The sequence below is a fragment of the Anarrhichthys ocellatus genome, unplaced genomic scaffold, assembly GCF_004355925.1.
Source record: "Anarrhichthys ocellatus isolate YVR2014 unplaced genomic scaffold, GSC_Weel_1.0 scaffold23, whole genome shotgun sequence".
Taxonomy (NCBI): Eukaryota; Metazoa; Chordata; class Actinopteri; order Perciformes; family Anarhichadidae; genus Anarrhichthys; species Anarrhichthys ocellatus.
The window spans coordinates 1,640,342-1,661,741 of NW_022280053.1; the positions used below are offsets into that span (position 1 = coordinate 1,640,342).

General features: G+C 43.6%; 1 protein-coding gene across 3 annotated transcripts in view; it reads left to right on the forward strand.

Annotated features, from left to right (window-relative positions):
• The window catches only part of col5a1 (procollagen, type V, alpha 1), a 73,081-nt gene that overhangs the window by 44,185 nt on the left and 7,496 nt on the right, over window positions 1-21,400 (forward strand). For all 3 annotated transcript variants that reach the window (XM_031859909.1, XM_031859910.1, XM_031859911.1), the window contains exons 14-62: window positions 91-147; window positions 295-348; window positions 560-613; window positions 768-821; window positions 943-996; window positions 1,095-1,148; window positions 1,544-1,588; window positions 2,323-2,376; window positions 2,853-2,897; window positions 3,662-3,715; window positions 3,801-3,845; window positions 4,482-4,535; window positions 5,531-5,575; window positions 5,802-5,855; window positions 6,548-6,592; window positions 6,967-7,020; window positions 8,375-8,482; window positions 9,464-9,517; window positions 9,955-10,008; window positions 10,820-10,864; window positions 11,048-11,101; window positions 11,183-11,227; window positions 11,318-11,371; window positions 11,471-11,524; window positions 11,621-11,674; window positions 12,170-12,277; window positions 12,479-12,568; window positions 13,107-13,160; window positions 13,429-13,536; window positions 13,641-13,748; window positions 14,734-14,787; window positions 14,938-14,991; window positions 15,107-15,214; window positions 15,310-15,363; window positions 15,485-15,592; window positions 17,867-17,920; window positions 18,150-18,257; window positions 18,404-18,457; window positions 18,559-18,612; window positions 18,753-18,806; window positions 18,929-18,982; window positions 19,094-19,201; window positions 19,407-19,460; window positions 19,562-19,615; window positions 19,842-19,949; window positions 20,081-20,134; window positions 20,235-20,270; window positions 20,385-20,438; window positions 20,563-20,830. In XM_031859909.1, coding sequence (XP_031715769.1) covers window positions 91-147; window positions 295-348; window positions 560-613; window positions 768-821; window positions 943-996; window positions 1,095-1,148; window positions 1,544-1,588; window positions 2,323-2,376; window positions 2,853-2,897; window positions 3,662-3,715; window positions 3,801-3,845; window positions 4,482-4,535; window positions 5,531-5,575; window positions 5,802-5,855; window positions 6,548-6,592; window positions 6,967-7,020; window positions 8,375-8,482; window positions 9,464-9,517; window positions 9,955-10,008; window positions 10,820-10,864; window positions 11,048-11,101; window positions 11,183-11,227; window positions 11,318-11,371; window positions 11,471-11,524; window positions 11,621-11,674; window positions 12,170-12,277; window positions 12,479-12,568; window positions 13,107-13,160; window positions 13,429-13,536; window positions 13,641-13,748; window positions 14,734-14,787; window positions 14,938-14,991; window positions 15,107-15,214; window positions 15,310-15,363; window positions 15,485-15,592; window positions 17,867-17,920; window positions 18,150-18,257; window positions 18,404-18,457; window positions 18,559-18,612; window positions 18,753-18,806; window positions 18,929-18,982; window positions 19,094-19,201; window positions 19,407-19,460; window positions 19,562-19,615; window positions 19,842-19,949; window positions 20,081-20,134; window positions 20,235-20,270; window positions 20,385-20,438; window positions 20,563-20,830 — 3,304 coding nt within the window. The remainder of the gene's footprint in view (window positions 1-90; window positions 148-294; window positions 349-559; window positions 614-767; window positions 822-942; window positions 997-1,094; window positions 1,149-1,543; window positions 1,589-2,322; window positions 2,377-2,852; window positions 2,898-3,661; window positions 3,716-3,800; window positions 3,846-4,481; window positions 4,536-5,530; window positions 5,576-5,801; window positions 5,856-6,547; window positions 6,593-6,966; window positions 7,021-8,374; window positions 8,483-9,463; window positions 9,518-9,954; window positions 10,009-10,819; window positions 10,865-11,047; window positions 11,102-11,182; window positions 11,228-11,317; window positions 11,372-11,470; window positions 11,525-11,620; window positions 11,675-12,169; window positions 12,278-12,478; window positions 12,569-13,106; window positions 13,161-13,428; window positions 13,537-13,640; window positions 13,749-14,733; window positions 14,788-14,937; window positions 14,992-15,106; window positions 15,215-15,309; window positions 15,364-15,484; window positions 15,593-17,866; window positions 17,921-18,149; window positions 18,258-18,403; window positions 18,458-18,558; window positions 18,613-18,752; window positions 18,807-18,928; window positions 18,983-19,093; window positions 19,202-19,406; window positions 19,461-19,561; window positions 19,616-19,841; window positions 19,950-20,080; window positions 20,135-20,234; window positions 20,271-20,384; window positions 20,439-20,562; window positions 20,831-21,400) is intronic.

The following is a 21,400-nucleotide window of genomic DNA, read 5'->3' on the forward strand; positions in this document are numbered from 1 at the left end:
ATATACATATATACATATATATACATATATACATATATATATATATATATTCTTTCCTCTTATTGCTTATTCTTTCCCTCCTGTATTCAGCTGGCTATGCGCGGATCTACAGGTCCAATGGGTTTGACTGGCAGATCCGGCCCTCTGGTATGTATTTCAAAGCACCTTACGACAGACACAGACTAAATATCAATAGAAATATTGTGTAAAAAAAATAATCAACAGTTATAATACAAACAGTTTGTGGCTGAGTTGAAGACTTGTATTAAAGCTTTTTATTTTCTTTCCTCTCAGGGTCCTCCTGGTGGATCAGGACTGAAGGGAGAGTCTGGAGATCCAGGCCCTCAGGTAGGAGATTTTTTTTTTTTTATATATATATATATATATATATATATCTGAAAAACAGAAACAACTAAGTGTGTAGTATTGGATTAGTTCAAACTCATTATTTTTGCAACCCTTTAGTATCAAAGTGGTATGCAGTGTTTCTTGTTTTAGTATGTTTAAAGCAAAGTGTGTTTAAAAAAGTTGAGTTTTAATCTAAGTGTTTTCGTTTCAGGGACCACGTGGACCTTTGGGTACCTTTGGACCCACCGGAAAGCCTGGCAGAAGGGTAAGTGTAACACAAACTGAGTCGAGAACAGCAAAGACATATAAACATTTGGTCGTGCTTTAGATTTAAAAGCCAGGAATATTCTAGCCTTCGTAGTATATTCACAAGGCCGTGTGTTAACAGTCATGTTATGTAACTGTGTTCATTTTTACAGGGTCGTTCTGGAGCCGACGGTGCCAGGGGCATGCCGGGACAGTCTGGAACCAAGGTACCTTGCCCGCCACATTCATAATGCATTTCAATGCGCCGTGCTTCGTAATACCAGTTTAAAAGCCTGTTTTTGAAGCTTGTACAAGAGGTATGCAGCCTGATTGTTCTTTGCTCTTCAGGGAGACAGAGGGTTTGATGGACTGTCCGGACTTCCCGGTGAGAAAGGACACAGAGTAAGTTATTTTGTGGTGCCGTGAAAAGTGTGTTTTTGTACGTGCGTGTATTGTTTTGACGCGTGCCACTGTTTAATCTAAATGTTTTGTTGTTATAGGGTGAATCTGGCCCGTCTGGACCTCCTGGTGGTCCTGGAGAGGATGGAGAAAGGGTAACAGAAAAATCACAATTTCACGCCTCTCTTTTTCTATTTTCATTTCAAAGAAGCAGCATGTGCATGCTTGTGTCTGATGTTCCTCCCCCCTTAGTCGTTATTGTTATGCTACAGGAAGTCAGATATATTACGTCTTCCTCTTACCAAAGTCACCTTCTTTTGTCAGCCCCAGAATTTTGACTTGCCACTCCACTAAATATTTATCTTTTTTATCTCTGCACACCTTTATCAGCCTGTAATCTCCCTCACCATCCTCATTATCCACAGCTGATGCAACCTGATCCCCTCTTTCCCCGGCTTTAACTCCGTGCCTTCCCATTATCTCTTTCATAACACACACACATATTTTCTGTCTGTTCCTCACTCTGACCCGTTATCTCTCTCTTTCCCAGGGAGATGATGGAGAGATCGGGCCCCGGGGACTTCCTGGTGAACCAGTGAGTGATCCCACGTATTACCATTCGATCTTACACCGAGAGATTCTGAGTTTTGAGTTCGATAGAGCTGAGAGGGCCGGCTCTCATCGTGTCATTGTGTTGCCGAACAATCAAGGGATCTGATACATCATCTGCATACTGCAGCCGCTGTTCATATTCACATAAATTGAGGTTTTTCTCAGCGTTATATTGCTGGAAAGTGAATGTTGATGAGGCTTTGCTGGTGTTTCATCTGTACAAGAGGAGCTTTGGAGGTGAGAAATGCAGGCAGCTCACATCAAGCTTGTTATAATAGCCTCCCACTCACTCAGGCGGGATATTCCCCACGGAGGAGAAAGACAGGGAAAGAGAAACCAACAGAAAGCGCTTGATAGCTGCTGTTGTGACTTATTTTGTCCACCAGGGTGTGCTACATTGGTTTGCATTCACAATGACATGACAGCAGGTCTCGTTAGGTAACTGTAGCTATGAGGCAAAGCACAGAAATTCAAAGCAATGTTTGACAGGCATAGCTGTGGGGAATTAATGTGTAGTAAAGAGAGAGAGAAAAAAGAAGGGTTTTCAGCTTTCCATCACAATCTGACTTGGTAGAATATCCTCAAGGACATTTGGGGTGTCAGGTTGTTTCCAGAAGTATCATTTTAATACCTGAGTGTTTAATAATTCATCAAGCCTTTGACAGGTATGATATCCTTCTCAATCTCATTTCCCTCCTGTTTTTTTTTCCTCCCTAGGGGCCCCGTGGTTTGCTGGGTCCAAAAGGACCTCAGGGACCTTCAGGACCCCCTGTGAGTCCCCGTACCCTCCTCTCACCTTTTCATATCCATGCTGGTTCATTAGATTTACTGTTTAGTGAGCAGAATCATATTTTTTTATTTTACCATCTCATAAAACAACAGGAAACAACACCCACAGGGAAATCTAACTCAATATATTTCAGACAGCATACACAAAGAGTAGCATACATTATTGAGTTAAACTTAAGCGTTTCAGACAAATGTCTACAGCAAAGCTAAAACTGAATGTAAATACTGTTTCAACTGATTTAATTTAACGTGGACAGTGCGCATCAATCAAGTGGCTTATTTTGCACTGATATCCCTGTGCAGGAAGTAGAGATATCACATACAATAAATCATACCCTCAAAAAAACGCAACGAAAGCTAAAAGTGTCGCCGAAATACTATCCCCTTTTCAGTGTATTACAGATGTGCTGGCCGTCCTTTATATGTGCTAAACATTGTGTTCATCTCCAATGCTGTAGGGCGTTACTGGAACGGATGGCCACTCTGGACCCAAAGGAAACATAGTAAGTGAAGCTGGAATTGATTCAAATGTTTCGTATCATTCCCCAAATGAAACCAAAAAACGTGCAATTTCGGGAAGTGCAATTGTCCCCATTTTGTCCCAAAATAAATGGTGAGTCCCCACAATGTGACTGTGTGATCTGATTTATGTCCCCACAACATGGGTTAAACACTCCTCTTCACACACACACACACACACAGAAACACCCACCAGTACAATCAGAGGATACTAAACGGATAACGAAGAATAGACCGGCTGTGTTTAGGTCCATTTGAGCAGTCCACCACCGCCGGTTGTATCGTTCCAGGTCAATTTCTTGTAGCGCCTGACCGTAATGAGAGAATACTTGGCTGAAGCAGCTTGACTGTTCTGTTGGGAATGTTCCAAGTAGGTAGAAATGGAGATCAACACCTTTCCCAGACTCTTGGACCAGGGCCATGTAATTGATTGCCAGGTATCTGAGAGTGAACGTGTGTTTGTGGTTCAGCACTTTCTGTCATTAGGAAAGCAGGTGTGAGAATGTGTGTGTGTGTGTGTCCCAAGCAAGATATTGTGCTATTTGCCTCTTTAGGTATAAGAATGTAATAATGCAGTGATGCACTGTTGGACAGCTTCTGATTTATATCGGTTGAGGGAAGTATTTCGTCTTTAATGGACCTTATGGAGCAACGGATTTCTCTTCCCTTTACGAGGGAGGTTTTAGTCAACTAAATAATTTAAAGTATTTAAATGAGATTTCTAAAATTAACTTTTGTTTTTCTTCAGGGACCTCAAGGAGAGCCAGGACCTCCTGGACAGCAAGGCAACCCAGGTACCCAGGTCAGTGATGAACAGGTTGTCCGACGTTTGATTTTCTCTCATCCGTCAAATAAATTGTTCTGAGCATTTTCTATCCTCTCCACAGGGACTCGCAGGGCCCCAAGGAGCCATCGGACCGCCAGGAGATAAGGTAAGATATCACATGATCACCGTGTTACAATAACTGTGTAACGTGCCGTTTCTGCAACTCCACAGGAAAAGAAAAATCTGCCAGCTTGATAAAATGTTAATAAACGCAGACCCGAAATCTGTAAAATTGTTGGAAGTTGTCTTATTAATTTGCATGAGCTGAAAGCCAAGTTGCTCTTATTCAGCTCCAAATGCTTATCACACTATTATGCAAACGGCTCCCCATCCCCAACGCAGGACACACATAGTGCCGAGTAGACAGATTTTAATCCCGATACATTTTAATCCAATTTCAGCTAAATCACATTTACCTGTTTATATCCAGTTTGTTGTTGAACAGCGTGAGAATGAATAATGTATGTATTATGTTTCTCCTGATTTATGAATGAAATACTAGAAGGCTGTGATATTTGATGAAGCAAAAATATAATAAAATAAGGAATAGATTGTTAATTATGTAAAACGTTGGTTTGAAGAAGTAGAAGTTAGCATGCTGACGTTAGCCTTAAGCTCAATACAACACTGTGTGTAAGTACAGCCTGACAGAGCTGTTAGCAAGACTTTTATGATACCTTTAACTTCTGATTGTCTTACTCAGTGATGTCTTTTCTGTCCTAACATCTTGTCTTCTGTCTAGGGTCCTACAGGGAAGCCAGGCTTGCCGGGAGTGCCAGGAGCTGATGGTCCACCGGTGAGTACATACATACCACACACATCTAAAGAAATGTATGCAAGGTGAAACAGCTCCGCTTATAATTTCTCATAACTGTGAAGAACAACACTTTCAAAGCAGTACATGGAATTTCCACGTTTAACGACACACTGAGATGATTATTTGTCTGAAACATATGTATGATACAACACATTCACACAGCTGTGTAACAGTTGAACAACCCGCCCACGCACATCTTTGCACAGACGGCACTGAAGACACCTGCGCTAATGGCAGGGCCGCGGTGTTTTAGAAGGCCCCAGGCGTCCACTAAGAGAAGGTGAAATATGAATAACTGTATATAGTGAAAGAATGTCGGATAGTCGGTGTAGAATACAAGCGGTTTGGCGAAAAAGAGGAATTAGAGCTGGAGGAGAGCGCACACCGTACAATGTCTCCTGGTCCTTTAATGGCTTTTTGGATTAGAAATAGCTCTCCGCCATTGACACACTCTGCTTATTTTTTATTCATCCACGTGTTGCCTCCTCCATCAACCGCAATATTCTCTCTCTCAATCTCAATGCTCCCTCCTTGCCCCTCATCTCTGTCTTCCCTCGTATCTATTACCTTCTCCATCCTCTCTCACATCACTAAAAGCCCATCAGAGGCCTTGCAGAGCTCCTTTGTCTCACGAGAATGCAATCAATTTTCTTGTGTTTTGCATCATCTGAATTTTGTGTTTGCATACACGCATGTGTACGGTTCGTGTGTAATGTATTGTGAAGTCCCAAAACGGCAGTCTTGGCTTTTAGAGCCCAGTAATAGCCGGTAGTGTCTCTATATTACTTGTGCATTAAGGCTAAAAAGCCCAAATGAGATTGAACTCTAAAGGCTCTTATTCCAATGTTCCACGTTGATACATCCTCCCATAGTTTTACAACGTAATCCCTCAGTTATAGGTGGGTGTTGTAGTATTTATGGTGGTAATTATCCTGAGATGAGATTCAATAATGTTTCCTCTTAATAATTCACAGGGTCACCCTGGAAAGGAGGGGCCTTCTGGAGAGAAAGGACACCTGGTGAGGTTTATTTCTTTCTCTGCCTTTCTTATGTTTGGAGACTACATTAGTTATTTTTCTGAATTTATTCCAGCTTTTCTAGGTTTCTTTCCTCTCCCTTTGTCCTAGTTTAGACACACATTTGCATAAAACATTTTGCATAAATGTAGATAACATTAGCACTGTGTGTGTATTGTAATTGTGTGTGTGTGTGCTACAAGCTCTCGCTAAACATCTATGTCCCCAGGGCCCTGCTGGCCCTCAAGGACCCATTGGTTATCCTGGGCCCCGAGGCGTGAAGGTGAGATTATCGACCTCTAATAAACCCATTTTTGATATCATTAGGTTGGGGTACCCTGCAATTATCTTATTAAAATCTTTCCAGCAATTAAGTGTTATTTTGTAAAAAAGCTGTAGTTTAACAAAATAAAAGCCTTAGCTGCCTAGCTGCCAGGAACTGTCTGGAATAGAATAGCCTCTGCTTTAGTTACAGAGACATGAAAACGATCTTTGTAATGAATAGATCAGGACAGGAAAGTCATCTTTTCAGATCTTACATCACTTTGCTCACGTAAGGTTAGTCACAGGGGCTGATGACAGCTCAAGGCGCACAGCCCTTTATCAGCCGCCGATAAAACCAAGACGAAAGAAATCTCATCAAATAAAATCTTGGAAAGAGGGCGTGACTGATCCAATCATTAAAGCTCCCACTGAGAGAGGGGATCACACAAGTGCTTTGACTTCTTGCTAAAAGTCCCCCACTTACATGGCTGAAGTCTGAAGTGTCTGCTCCCTCGGGGAAGGATGAGAAGAATGGTCAAGAAAAAAGTAGTTGTGAGGATTTGAAATGCTTTTACAGTCACTCTCTAATCTGTAGACACTTTAATGAACCCATTACATTGTGCACCCTCCATAACACCCTTGTTTGACACATTTGAAGAGAACTGACAATTAGCTATCGGCCTGTAACATCTTTGTGTTCTTGCATCACAGGGAGCGGACGGTGTTCGCGGTCTTAAAGGACATAAGGGTGGAAAGGTAAGAGAGCTTGGGCTTATTTGCTGAGAAAGTGTCTGTGTGAAAGGAAAAGACTGAAATTGTAGTATTTGTATGAATTACACTCAATATTTGTTGCGGTCCTTCATGGAATGTTTCATACTAATGATGATCTCAATGAAATCCTGTTGAACCGACGCTGGTACGGAAGAGAGAAAAAAAAGGCGATCAAGAGTTTCTATGGCAACAGGGGATCTTGCCAAGACTCGCATCTGTGTGTGTGTGTGTGCGTGTGTGCTCGCCTTTGAGTGTGTTCTGGGTGTTAACACCACACAAATGGTTTCAACATCTGTAATATTCCATTCTTTATCCTTCATTGCATCCTCACCTCTTTGCCTCCTTCATGTTCTCACCAGGGAGAAGATGGCTTCCTCGGCTTCAAGGGAGATATGGGAATCAAAGGCGACAGGGTAAGGCTTATTCGTTTACATTGTGTCAATCACATCTCGAACGTTTGAAACGTCGTTCTGAGAAAAAAAGCTAATTAGACAACTCTTTCGTCTGCTCTCAACGTTGGTTTTGTTGGGGAGGTGACCTTTACCTGAACTCAGTGAAATCACCAGCCACCTCCTGAGATGTTAGCCTAAGCCTCTGTGACTTCTGTGGAATTGTGGGTAATGAGCAAACATAAGGTGTTGCCCCTCTTGCCAGCTGTGAGCGTGTGTGTGTGCGTGCGCGTGTGTTTGCGTGAGCAGTTTCAAATCCCTTTTCTAGCCCCATCTGTCACTTTCCAGTCGGCAACTTAAAGTTTGACAGGTGTAACCAGGAACAGTTTCCTTCTGCAAACTGCATTAGGGATTTACAATGTCAAGTAGTCGGGAAACTCTTTTACAGTGAGAAACATAACCCGTACTTCAAACATCAATCCCCCAATCCCTGACCATAGCTGAGAACAGAAAGGAAGGAGAAATCAATGGCGCTCTAAACCCCTTCAAACCCGAGAGAGAGACACCCCTTTTTCCTCCGGAGATGTAGCGGATCCCGATGAAAGCAAGGATTTGAGGAGGCCCTCTGTTCTGGAGGAGTCGCACATGGACTAGAATCTAAATGACTCATTTGAAGCATTCCTACAGAAAGTGTGTGTGTGTGTGTGTGTGTGTGTGTGTGTGAGTGAGTGTGTGAGAGTGCTTAATTTCAAGTGTTCTCTTTGATGAGCTTGCAAGTGTGAGTCAAGTACAGTTTGCTTGATGCCGTTTTATGTGGACTTGAGTGGGGGCCTTTCATTAATTTTAAGATACCTTTCACACACCACTGGGTCTCCGCAGCAGCGACTGCTTGTCAGAGCGAGTTTGTACTCCGTCATTTAGCCGGTGACTGCTAGAAGGGGAGCACGCTTGCCGAGAGAAGCAATAATAGGATCGCTTACTGCTCTGAGGGGCAGGCGGCGATGGGAAAATAGCTTTACTTGATTATTTCTACAACTTGACGCTCGCAACTGTTTAAAAAGGGCGAACCGAGTCACCCAGAGCGGATGGACTTGTTTGCTTTACAAGAAAAAAGGTTGCGACACAAATGAAAACGTTATGACCTGACATTACCTCATATATCGAATGACTTCCCCGTTACTGTTAATGCTCCTGAAAATGTGGTTTCAAATCTTAAGTATGTCTCTACAACATGAAATATTCATGTAATGTTTACAGAACACGGTAACATAAGCAAATACACCCAGAGTTAGGATAAAGTATGTACAAGTATGCGAGGTGATTATGTTGAAGTATAAGTCATGTGATATTTGTGCTTTGCCCTTCCTGTGCTTTCCAGGGAGAGCTTGGACCAGGAGGACCCAGAGGAGAGGATGGTCCCGAGGGACCGAAAGGTCGCTCAGGTCTCCCAGGAGATGCCGGTCCTCTCGGAACGAGTGGTGACAAGGTAAGCTGCTTTGGCCGGTTTTGCTTCCACGACTCAAACACTCACACCTTACAGATAATGTGTCCTAAATGTTTGATCTAGGATGATAGCTCAGCAGGGCTTGAACATCAACCCACATTGTTCATTGCTTCTGCTCTTTAACCAGCTGGGAGCATAAAGTGGTTCTAAACATTCCTTATTGTTAAATTGAACACTGGGTTAGCTGTTGCCGACAATCCCTCACACATTTTTTATGGTTCTTTTCTAGAGGATGTGGCCTCTCAGTGTTGAGTAGTCGTTCTGCTCACATACTTGTGCACAATCCAATTCGGCAAGTCATTGGCCAAACGTTGGAATGACAGCTGTGGTTGTGTTCTACAGTAACCACAGTGGATGTGTTGATTATCCTTAAAGCTTAAAGTGCTCTTAATCTGAATTGCATTATGGCGGTAACACCGCATGGTAGATGTGGGCACCGGTCTGTATCTGGATCACACATGAGGGGACAGCTGAGTCATTCTCATATTTGATTGAAGCCTGCACAGACGCCAACATTTCATCATTCAAACGCTGGAGCTGTGTTTAGCAGGTTTTCATATGTTAATTTAGTTTTACTGCTAGAATAACGCTACTATTCTGTATACATTCACAGCTGTACGGGTAGAAGTATAGTGCAGTCGGCTTGCCGTGTATTTAGGCTGGAAAGCTACTCATTAGGAGATCAACTTTGGATATAAATTCTACTGTTGATTCTAATATTTTTGCATTACTGATAACTCATTAAAATACAATATATTTCTTATATGAAGTCAGATTAATACCAGGGGTCTCATTTGTTTCATTTTCGCATCATAAGCATCGGGTACAAAAGAATTACACAATGTGGGACCAAAGAAAAAGACAGTAAATAATGTCCTCTGTGGCTCTGGAAGGAGCTAAATTTCAGAATCAATTTGGACCACGGTGTTAATCTGTCTCTAATTTGGCTTTTCTCATTATCAGGGTAAACTTGGAGTCCCCGGATTGCCAGGATACCCAGGAAGACAAGGACCAAAGGTAAATGCGTACATGTATTGCTCAGGGATCAGTACAGAGTAACTTTAAACCGCTATCGATAAAAGGACCCAATTCAATTGGCCACAATGTCCCTACACACTTGCGTTTCTGTGTGTATTTGAAGGAAAGTTCATACATGTGAAGTCTGCGTTGCTGAATTTTTGATGGCTCATCCTTTTAGCCTCTTTAGCAAAGCCGCAGTCTGACAAGTGGACATGCTTGAAGCTCCCCGATCAAAGAGCCGGGGACTTGAATATGCTTTTTGGTGTCAGCTCTCAGCTCTTCGCATGACAACAATAAAACACTGCTTTTATCCACGGCTTAATCTATCTCCTGTTTCATTGAATATGCACGGGATATCTCAGGGGAGTAAACAAACCTTCAATATTATATCCCTTGTCTCTCAAATGATTAATTACTCTCTTACTCTCACACAGGGATCTCAAGGTTTCCAAGGTTTCCCAGGCGCCAATGGAGAGAAAGGAACTCGGGTATGTCAGACAGGCTTCTTATTATTCTTCTCATTCCTACAAGGGTTGGATCAATACTGGCGTAGCGTTGGAGACAGGCTGCTGTCCCAGCTCCACATTTATTAATGTAGACGAAGTTGCATGGCTCCAAAATAAAGATTTTTCACCAAGGACAGAGAGACAATTGCATTCCTTCTTCTTTACAACTCACGCAACTCATTTCAAACCACCAAAAGCATTGTTTATCACTTTGCGGCCCTTGAGCAATGCTTCATTTTCTTTGTTTAAGGGATGGGCCATTAGCATGGCTGCAAGAGTAATGGTTCGCCACCGCGAGTGGAACAAAGCGCATAAAGCTTTTCATCTTCACAAAACATTTGCGAGGTTTATGAGACCAAGCTCCCAGACAGAAGGGGATAATAATGCCATTAAGTAGCTCCAGCGCTCTTTTTTTTAAAACCTAAAAGCCACACAAACGATTATAATTGTTTTCCTCATTAAAATTGTATGAAGCCACTGTAATAGTAATATCACTTTAAAATCATTATACTATGCATTATTGTTTATTAAAGTGTCCTATTCTTAGGAAGTACTGAATCTAATGTAAGTCATGATCAATAATTATGGTAATTTTGAAATGGCTAATTCCTAATTAATGATAAAAGGTGATCTCAGATCTCCTAAACCGCCCATTTTTGTTGAAATCTGTTTGCAAATGTCTGCTGCCATTAGATTGGTTCTTTTAGAGGAAGCAGCCTCTCCATGATGCGACTCCTTTGATCATCATGTGTGTGTGTATGTGTTTGTGTGTGTGTGTCCTTCATGTCCACAGGGAACAGCGGGAAAGTCTGGCCCACGCGGACAGAGAGGACCAACGGTTAGTCTTACTCAGCAGACTCGTGCTTGTGGACAGATGGCGAGCTTGGCACTTGGGTGAAACTGGAAGTTCAACCTCGGCTTCCATTAGGGGAACCCACGCCGATTCAACCGAGTCATTTCAGGTCACAAATACGTCTTAGGACACTTTGTATGATTTTAATCACTTTGTCTTTTTCTCAAGGGGCCTCGAGGAGAGAGAGGACCAAGAGGACCAACAGGAAAAGCCGGACCAAAGGTGCGTCAAATATTTCACTGGTGCTTTCTTGCGTATTTTGTGGTACAAGTTCACCACTTACTCCTTATTTTGTCTTTTCAGGGTAACTCAGGAAATGATGGCCCACCAGGACCTCTCGGGGAGAGGGTACGTACCGTCGCATGTTTATAATTTAATTCTCATAACATGTAGAGGGAAAGTGATTATTTACCAGGAATCATTTGTTGTGACTTTCAGGGTCTTCCAGGACCTCAGGGACCAACAGGTTTCCCAGGACCAAAGGGACCTCCTGTGAGTTCTAACTCTTTCAAAAACACACAACTGTGTATATACACCCATCACGCTTTTCCTTTGTCATTCTTTACACTCACATTCATATGTATTTCTCAGGGACCTTCAGGGAAAGACGGACTGCCCGGACATCCTGGACAGAGAGGAGAGACTGTGAGTAAACTAGTTTGATTATTCAGCAATTCATCTGTATTCAATGGAGTCAGTTGTATGGTAATGTAACTCTGTTGTTTCTTCTGTAATAAACAGGGATTCCAAGGCAAGACTGGCCCTCCTGGCCCTCCCGGCGTGGTTGGACCTCAGGTGGGTCACAGTCACTGACCATCTTGCTGTGTGGCTCCCTCACATGTATTATCAGTGCAACTTATGCACTGGTGCACTCACCTACCAGAAAGCTCTCCGCATTTTGAATTTCCCACAAAAAAATGAAAGGATTTATCCTCGTACCTATATCTCACCAGCCATGACATAAGTGTTGTTTATCCTCTTTCACATTAGCAATTCGTCCATTATGCATAAGCATTTAACAGACTTTCCCTCCCGGCCTCTCTGCTAATGCTGGCTGAGAACATTGATGATAATGGAGCTGTATGTGGCCTTAATGACTAGTAGGCCTCCTACGCAGCAAATGCTCAGCTTCTCCATGCCGAGAAATTGTAACATCTTTTTGGTATTGAATTGCTGATTTTGCTCACAGTCTTCCTCTCACTGTAGTTTATCTTCTTCACACCTCCTCTGCAACTGGGTTTTATAGCTGTAATGTCTGGGTTTATATTTCATCTTTTTTTCAAATTGCAGGGACCAACAGGCGAGACTGGACCAATGGGAGATCGAGGTCATCCCGGACCCCCAGGCCCACCTGGTGAGCAGGGTCTACCGGGAGCTGCAGGGAAAGAAGGAGCCAAGGTGAATCCTGAAGCTCTATTTAATGTTGTATCTTTTGTTTAGTGCTCCATCGGCATCATGCATGTAATAACATTGCTCCCAACCATCCATTGTTTTGTAGGATGATGTAACTACACTCATCTGGGTGTAATTTGGGTCATGCAATCACAAGACACGAACAATGCATTTATAGAATTAATGCCATTGTGCTTTGACCCACAGGGTGACTTCGGTCCTGCCGGCCCAGCAGGTAAAGATGGCCCTCCAGGCCCAAGAGGATTCCCGGGAGAGAGAGGTCTGCCTGGCCCTGTGGTTAGTATTCCCTTCTGCTCAGAACAAAAGCATCTCACAAAGTCAATATCTCTCACAGCTTGGTTGTTGCATAATAGTTCTGGGCTATTAAATCGCTGTAAGACTTTGGTTAACTTCAAGAATCAGACATGATATCACGTCCCTGAGTGGGCTTTACAAGAGAACAGTGTGCTCGAGGCTGTTTATTTTTTAAATCTTTTATTCTTTGACAAAGTCATGTTGTGCTAGTTATGCAATTCACGCTGTTTCCTTACTGCCAACTTGTTAGAAAGAATTAAATTGCAGAAAGCTTTTTCGTTTAACTCTAGGATGCAGGAATTATACGACACACCTGTTCCTTTGTAATATAAAGGATGTTCACAGCAGTTTTAGTAAAGAACTCTTCTCCCCGGCTGCTCTCAGCCTCCACTTTGGGGACTATAGGAGGTTTTACATTTCACGCTGGGCCTGTTCGCAGCAGTCCAGCGCAAGGCAGGACGTGTGCTTACCCAACAGATGTGTTTGTTTTCTCAAGCCTTCATTTTATTCTGCTCTGCAGGGAGCTCACGGCTTGAAAGGGAGTGAAGGACCTCATGGACCACCTGGCCCTGCTGTGAGTACAATTTACTGCATCCTCATCCTCAATTTGTCTCTCCCACTCTCGCTCTCACCTTCCATATTCCGTCTCCATCTCTGGGTATTGTCTTCACGGCAAAGTTCCCACCCTCAGTTGTTCCAGGCACTTACATAATATAATGATATGCACAGTGTGCTACTTACATAAGAGAGGTCTGACCTATTTGGTAGATGTGCCTGATGTTATGATTTTGTTTCAGTGTTAACACTTGATTTCTCTGATATTTTGTGCGGTGGTGCTGTAGGGTTCTCCTGGCGAGCGTGGTCCTGCTGGCTCAGCCGGACCTACTGGTCTCCCTGGACGTTCTGGCCCCCAGGGACCTCCAGGCCCTTCCGGAGAGAAAGGTGGACCGGTAAGAGCATCACATTATAGAGATTGCTGCAACGTACTGAAAAATAGCGAATATCACAGATTAAAGCATGGCTGACAAAATTGTGAAAAAAAAAAATATTTCAGGGAGAGAAAGGACCTCAAGGCCCAGCTGGAAGAGACGGTATTCAGGGACCTGTGGGTCTGCCAGGACCTGGAGGACCTCCTGGACCATCTGGGGAGGACGGAGACAAGGTGGGTTGCTCTTCATGTCTCGTTTTGCCGCCCACGTAGCTTGAAGTATGATGAAATTCAGTGAAACTGTTTTGAAGTTTTCACTTTTTGCGAGCTCACACACTAATATACAGACCATAATGCACACCTAGAACCTCACAAAGACACTGAACGTTGCAGTTGAGATCTAAGCCAGACATCCTCTTGTCTCTTTCCCTGTGACCTTAAACGCTCCAAGGGGAATTTGTCTGACAGAGTTTGCATTGATTAACGGATCTTTAAAAGGCAAACCTGCCTTGTTGCAGCTTTGTTCTCCTCCCTACAAACAGACAGATGAGAGGGAGGAATTTTGTGGCAATGGCGGAATGTGTGAAAGTGACCCTTTAGTATTCAGGAGCGAGAACAACTCTTCATCCCCTCGAAAAATATTTGTAGGAAGATCAGCCACATAGATACTCGGAGGATAATCTCTTATCGTTTGACGAATGCCTCAGTTCTTAACCGGCCTTGCACCGGCCCCGGCGGTGCAAGGCCAGGGCCGGTGCAACTCCAAGGCAACTCCAAGGCCTTTATTTTAAGACGAATACTGCCTCATGAAGAGCACCGTCTGACTCAAACCCAAAAGTAAATGCCTTTGGGTTTGGACAGATATTAACATTATCTCTCCAAACACCCACAGCATGTGGAGGCTTTGAAAGAATGATGCAAGGTTCTTCACTCTGGGAATGCATGGTGCAAACAGGTTGAGATGGGACTAATTATCTATTCTGTTTCGACTGCTAGTAGCACCAGTGACTCAGCCATCATGATAAGCCCCCCCCCTGAAATTTAGATGTAGCTGAGTGTAGGTTTTATTGTGCTTTGATATGTTTGATATGAGGTGTTTGATGGTATTTTAACATAATTCATTGTCACACATATTTATCTCCCTCTCGCTTGTGTTACTGACTTTACTTTGAGAGTTTTAACTGTCTTCGTTTCACGCTGTGATCATGTCATTCCACAGGGAGAGCTTGGAGAGCCAGGCCAGAAAGGAGGCAAGGGTGATAAAGGAGAGCATGTAAGTTGTTCTTTATTTATAGCATAAACACATTGTTTGTTTATCATTTTACCGCCGGAGGCTTTGAGTCTGATCCATTTTTACTGTATATTTGTGGGTTTTGACCATTTGAGTTGATTGTCCCTTCGATGTGTTCCTTCTCCTCTGCAGGGTCCACCTGGTCCCACCGGCCCCCAAGGGCCCGTTGGAGCACCCGGTCCTGCTGTAAGTGTCTAGTTTGCATTGGGGGTCCAGATCATCCAACGCCTCATCTAGAGCACCACCCACCAAGCTTTGTGTCTCCTTGATTGTGACCCCTTTCATCTTCCGCGTTGCGCAGGGTGCAGATGGCGAGCCCGGTCCCAGAGGTCAGCAGGGTCTGTTCGGCCAGAAGGGAGATGAAGGGTCAAGAGGATTCCCCGGACCTCCAGGTCCAGTCGGGCTGCAGGTGCGGACTGCGATGAAATATATAAACTATGGTCAAATGTTGTCATTGTGAAACACAGAGGCAATAATTGTTGAACCCTCTGCACACTCCTGCAGGGCTTGCCTGGTCCACCTGGTGAGAAAGGTGAAACTGGAGACGTTGGTCAAATGGTAAGTATAGACGAGGGACTGTGTTATCATTCAATACATCACAATACAAGACGGTTTTTTGCATCGTCCTGCGTCAGATGTTTGTCTTTACTCATTAAACCGTATCGTCTCTCCCGTGTAGGGTCCACCCGGCCCCCCTGGTCCCAGAGGCCCCTCAGGGCCCCCAGGAGCTGATGGCCCTCAGGGACCTCCTGGCGGTATTGGAAACCCTGGTTCTGTTGGAGAAAAGGTAAACCTCTCTTCTACGTTCGGTTTGATAGTGGAGCGGTGCAGCTGAGGTTCTGTAAGGCTGTTTTGTTGTTGGCAAGAAATGTTTGTACATTACACCTGCCACTTCTTTAGTTGGTGTAAGTGTAAACACAGACATCTCCAAAACAAAGAATCATTTCAGTTATGCTGTTTTGTGCCGCTTTTCATTTGATACTAATTATATCTGTCAGGCAAGCAAATAAGTGAATAGACAATATAATCACTTCAGTAAACAAACTACAAGAGCACATTTTATTGTGCTACATGTCGACACGCTAAACCTAGGTATTTGACTACAAAAACTATTTTGTGCACATATTTACACACAGACATTATGATTTAATTGTCTCTTTAAACAATATTTCAACTGAAGAAGGAACATCCCTCACCCATGCTAATACTGTGTTGTACTGTTCAGTCATGTATGCAGTGCTGTGTATCTGCGTTGCGGTACCCACCTCCAGATAGGATAAGACTTTGCGGGGAGAAGCCAGCCTGGACTAACGCTGCCTATGGCTCATAAAGTGGATGGGAGTTGCTGTTGTGATTGTCCATCATGGAAGTCCACTCAACCTGCTGAAATGTATTCTTTCAAATTGACAATGTATTCATCGTGCTCCAGCCTTTTTGTTCCAGATGGCACCTCTGGTCCCACTCCAAAAAACACTGAGTGCCACATCTCTCTAGATGTGTATTGTTTGAGTAACGATTCATTTTTCAGAGACGCAGACAACAAAACAAAGTGTTACATAATACATACACATTTTTTATTGTAACAACCCTATAAGAAATACATGATGCAGCTTTAGTCCGGTTGACTGGTTTTTACTTCACTTTGGAAGCGACGGATTCGGGGCGCAAGCAGTTTGTTTGAGTGCTTTGTGGTAAAGACTGTAAATGATAGTTATTTAAAGGCTTCTGGGCCATTAATATTCCCATTCCTATTTATATGATACCTTTTAAATGAGACGTGACGTTTATTTCTGCCGCAGATTTGACAGATGCACAGAAAATGTAGTGGACATGTTGCCACCCGCAACAGTACTATTGCTGGGTGCAAAGGTTATGAATTAATTCTCAAAGACACTGTGTGATAAATGCATTATTATAAGGGAGCGCTCATATAATCAGCTCCTATTTGTTGCTGCTTTTTCATTATGAAAAGGCCTACTTTGGCAGCAGCTGGACTGCTGTGCTGTGCACTTTCTCATCACTTTCTCTCCGTAGTGATGGTGTGATTTGTTTTAATCGGGTTCAGTCAATGGAATCACCTTTTGCTCCTCTATAATCTCCCTGAGGATAGCCTGTCCTTCTCCTGTGCAAACAAACACAGCTCTTTTGCCTAATCACTCTTTAGCTGATCTGGCATTTTATTGGCCAGTCCAGGGGAGCTGGCAAGCGACTGAGCTCAAGTTTTTTTCTTCTTTCGTTAACAAATCCCTCATATATCTGTGACGAGCAGCTGTCTTTAATGCTCTCAGTTTCCCTGTTGTCAGCAGATTTCCCAGGCAGTCCCGAGGTGAACATTAGCAGGTTGTTGTAAGGATGTTCAGGGCTCCTCAGATGCAATGTTGCATAAAGACCCGCTTCTAATACAGGAGGATCAGTCATGCTTTGAAACAGGCGTACCGACTGGTAAGAGTGGATTTCCTGACAGCAACAACAGACGGTTTGGAAGACAGCCACACACTAATTTGGCGTATCAGCTGATGTTCACAATACAGAGCTGCTGTTCATTGCTAGAGGGAATCTGGATATCTTTATCATAACACATCACCACTCAGCTTGGCTTTGGCTCTGCAGAGCTGTCCTATCGATTGGTCTCCAAAATATGACAAAAGCAAACGTTTGTCCCTTAAGCAGGTGTGGCAGACTGCCTCTGCAGTAAAACCCCGGCGGCGAGGATTGTAGGCTTATGTGACAGTAAATAACGGTAGTGCCCAGTGTATAGGTGAGTCAACAGAGCAACTATCCAATAAGGCAGGGGGAAAGAGGACAAGATATATGGGCCGCTTCCAGTGAGAACAGTGAGGTCAGCGCCCTCTGGTGCTCCAGCTGCCCAATCTGCCCGCACTTGATGGATTGAAATCTCTCATGTCATCTCTTTCTATCCTCATTTTGGTGACAAGGGTACCGGGACAGTGAGGGCTGCTGTAAATGATGGGATTTTTAGAACCATGTTAGATCAACAAATCACCTTTCTCTCTGTGTGTCTCTCTCACCCTCCACTCCCCCTCTCTCTCTCTCTTATCAGGGAGATGCTGGTGAAACAGGAGAGCCAGGTCTTCAGGGAGAACTTGGCCCAGCAGTGAGTTATCCGATTTACTTTCCTCCATATTTACATAAATAAGTACCAGCAACGAATGAAACAAACCGACTATTTCACCACCAATTGAATCACTGTTGGTCAATAGGTCGACTACAAATCTGTGTATCTAATTATTAAGCTGTTATAAATTTTACTTTGACGTTACCTTCGTCATTTTCCACTTCAATCTACGAGGACCTCATTACTAAAGTACTGCGTAATATTTTAGGGTCCTAGAGGAGAGCGAGGAGAAAAGGGAGAGTCCGGTCCGGCTGGTACAGCTGGACCTCCTGGCCCTAAGGGTCCCCCTGGAGATGATGGTCCCAAAGGCAGCCCAGTAAGTCTTTTTCCACCTTCGACCTCAGACAATACAAATCAATGTACCCTCAAAGCTGATTTTACCTCACACAAAGGACAACCATTGTGACTTTCAGCTCAATATCTTTCCCAAAACAAAGTGATTCAAGTTTTATTGATTTTCAGGGTCCAAGTGGTTTCCCCGGTGACCCTGGCCCCCCTGGAGAGACCGGTCCAGCTGTACGTATGGCATGAGCAAATGAAATGTGAAAATGATATGCCTTACACTGCGTTTTTGATGCAATGCAGCATGACTGAGGCTCTCTTCATTTTGTATGCAGGGGTTAGATGGTCCCGCTGGTGACAAAGGAGATGATGGAGAGGCTGGTCAATCTGTAAGTGTTGTTTACCAATTGTGTTACTTTACTACTTTACTACAACTCTATGTGCCGAGGAAGAATTATTTTAGGATAAAGGCCATTTAAATCACAAAATGAATACTGTTAAATTTTCATTTTGTTAAAATTCAAACTAGGGTTCTCCTGGACCCACCGGAGAGTCGGGTCCCTCCGGACCACCAGGAAAGAGAGTAAGTACTGTCCTTTGCTCTCTTGTCCTTGTTGTTGCAAAATGTTTTCCATGTCAAAGTGTTGAAATGTTCTTTCTTTGTATTCCACAATATTCATCTATTGTTTTTTTTTTTTTAAATAGGGGCCCCCTGGACTCACAGGACCTGAGGGGAGACTAGGAGAGAAAGGAGGCAAGGTAATACATCCAATGCAGACTTTCTGTGCACATTGTACACCAGCAATTTCAAGTCACCAACAAATGAGCAAGAATCTAATGGTTTGTGTGCGTCCTGATTTTGTGTGAAAGGGAGAGTCTGGCATGGAAGGTCCCCAAGGAAAGACAGGTCCCGTTGGTCCTCAAGGATCACCTGGCAAGCCCGGTTCTGAAGGCCTCAGGGGTATCCCTGGCCCTGTTGTAAGTAAAGTGTTTCTTACCATCACACCAGCTTATTACAGTCGTATCTCAATGTTGTGTGGTATTGTTAAAACAGCTTACAGAGCAGGTGTACATATGTGGTTTTCAATAAACTGCTGAACATAAAAGGAGCCGTGCTATTCATGGAATCGTGTTTTCTTATGAGCCAGGGGGTAAAAACACTGCAATTTGTGTTTCTATGCAGGGAGAGCAAGGTTTCCCTGGTTCTCCAGGCCCAGATGGACCTCCTGGACCTATGGTGAGTAGAATTGACTTTCAACTGAGGAATCTCACATAATGTGTGATCTGGATCCTCATTCAACAGTTATCTTTCTCTCCGATGTGTCCCCCCTCTCACAGGGTCCTCCTGGTCTACCTGGCTTGAAAGGAAACTCTGGTGTCAAAGGAGAAAAGGTGAGCTACCTGCACAACTGAACTTTTGATGCAGAGCATTGGCTTAATTCTAAGACTAATGGGCCTCTTTACTAACAGATTGATTAGGTCTGTTGTTTGCCTCCAGCTATCAAATCATTACCGTAATGATTAGACGGGTGAGCCAGAGAAATGCATCATATGGCTTATGTTTGTGATGGTGTATTATTGACTGTGTGTGTGTGTGTGTGTTGTTCTCCACCCTCAGGGCCATCCGGGTCTTATTGGTCTTATCGGACCTCCAGGTGAACAGGGAGAGAAGGGTGACAGAGGTCTTCCTGGTCCACCAGGATCACATGGTTCCAAAGGAGACAATGTAAGTAAACAACACGAGTCATGCCACGCTTTCTGTTCGAGTCGATATGTAGCATAAGGAAGAAACAATGCTTCTTTTGTTGTCAAAAACAGCAGTAATGTATTCACATTCTCTATTTATTTTTCTTTTAGGGTATTTCAGGTCCCTCAGGGCCACTTGGTCCCCTTGGTCCTCCCGGATTACCTGTAAGATTCCTCAAATGTATTGTACTACAGCATGTCCTTAACTCAATAGTGTGCAATGCCTGAGCCAATATTGATTACTTTGCCATATTTGTGTCCTCAGGGTCCTTCCGGTCCCAAAGGTTCTAAAGGGTCATCGGTAAGTGTCTGACTGAATGCTGCATCCCATCAGAAACAGTAACAAGCATTAATCGTGACACATGAAATCATTTGTAGTTTAAGATCAAGCATTGCTTTAATTTGTCCTGCTCAGGGTCAAACCGGACCAAAGGGAGAGAGCGGTACATCTGGACCTCCCGGCCCTCCTGTAAGTCAAAGACTCCATCATCATTTTGTATCTCACACCTTCTGTGAGTCATTATCTCCAGACATTTACATAATCTCCCTCCTTATCTCTGACTTGGCATTTGTCTCTCATCTCTCCATAATAGGGCCCTCCCGGCGATGTCATCCACCCACTCCCCATCATGTCTAACATGAAGGGCAGAACTCGCAGAAGCATCGATGCCAGCGAGATGTCGGACGACGCCGCCGTGGATGCCAACTACAAGGACTACGACGACGGCATGGAGGAAATCTTTGGCTCGCTCAACTCCCTGAAGCTGGAGATCGAGCAGATGAAGCACCCGCTGGGCACACAGAGCAACCCCGCTCGTACCTGCAAAGACCTGCAGCTCTGCCACCCTGATTTCCCAGATGGTTCGTATTATGCTCCGTCTAAAATGAGGCATGAGGCCCATTGTCCAATCCCTCCTCTCCACAGTTTTTAATTACTCCACTGAAATGGCCGTTATCACACAACAGCTCTCTATAGATAAAAAGAGGAAAAAAAAGTGGGGCCTGTCCTCATGCTATGCAAATTTGAGCTGCTAGCCTCACTTAGACCCAAAACATACATCCCTTCCAGCCACACCTATGTCACACACATACACTGCAGTACACACCCCCACATTTAGTAACATCACTTAAAAGCCAAGGTTAGGCAGGTCAGAGGAGCTGACCTGTAATATGTCCTGTTCAGTGTATGTCGTTCAACTAGAGCTAATTATATATACATCATATTTTGACAATATATTAATTGTTAAAGTCATTTTTCAGGTTATTTTTCCAGGCAGAAATGCCAAACTTGTCATTTGTGAAGATTTGCATAGTACTTGTAATTGTTTAAATATCATTAGTTAATGCAAGTATTTCTATTTCCGTATAATATTCCATCCGCTTGACAAGTTATTTTGTTTTTGATTTAAGAAAGGCAATATTAGGGACTTT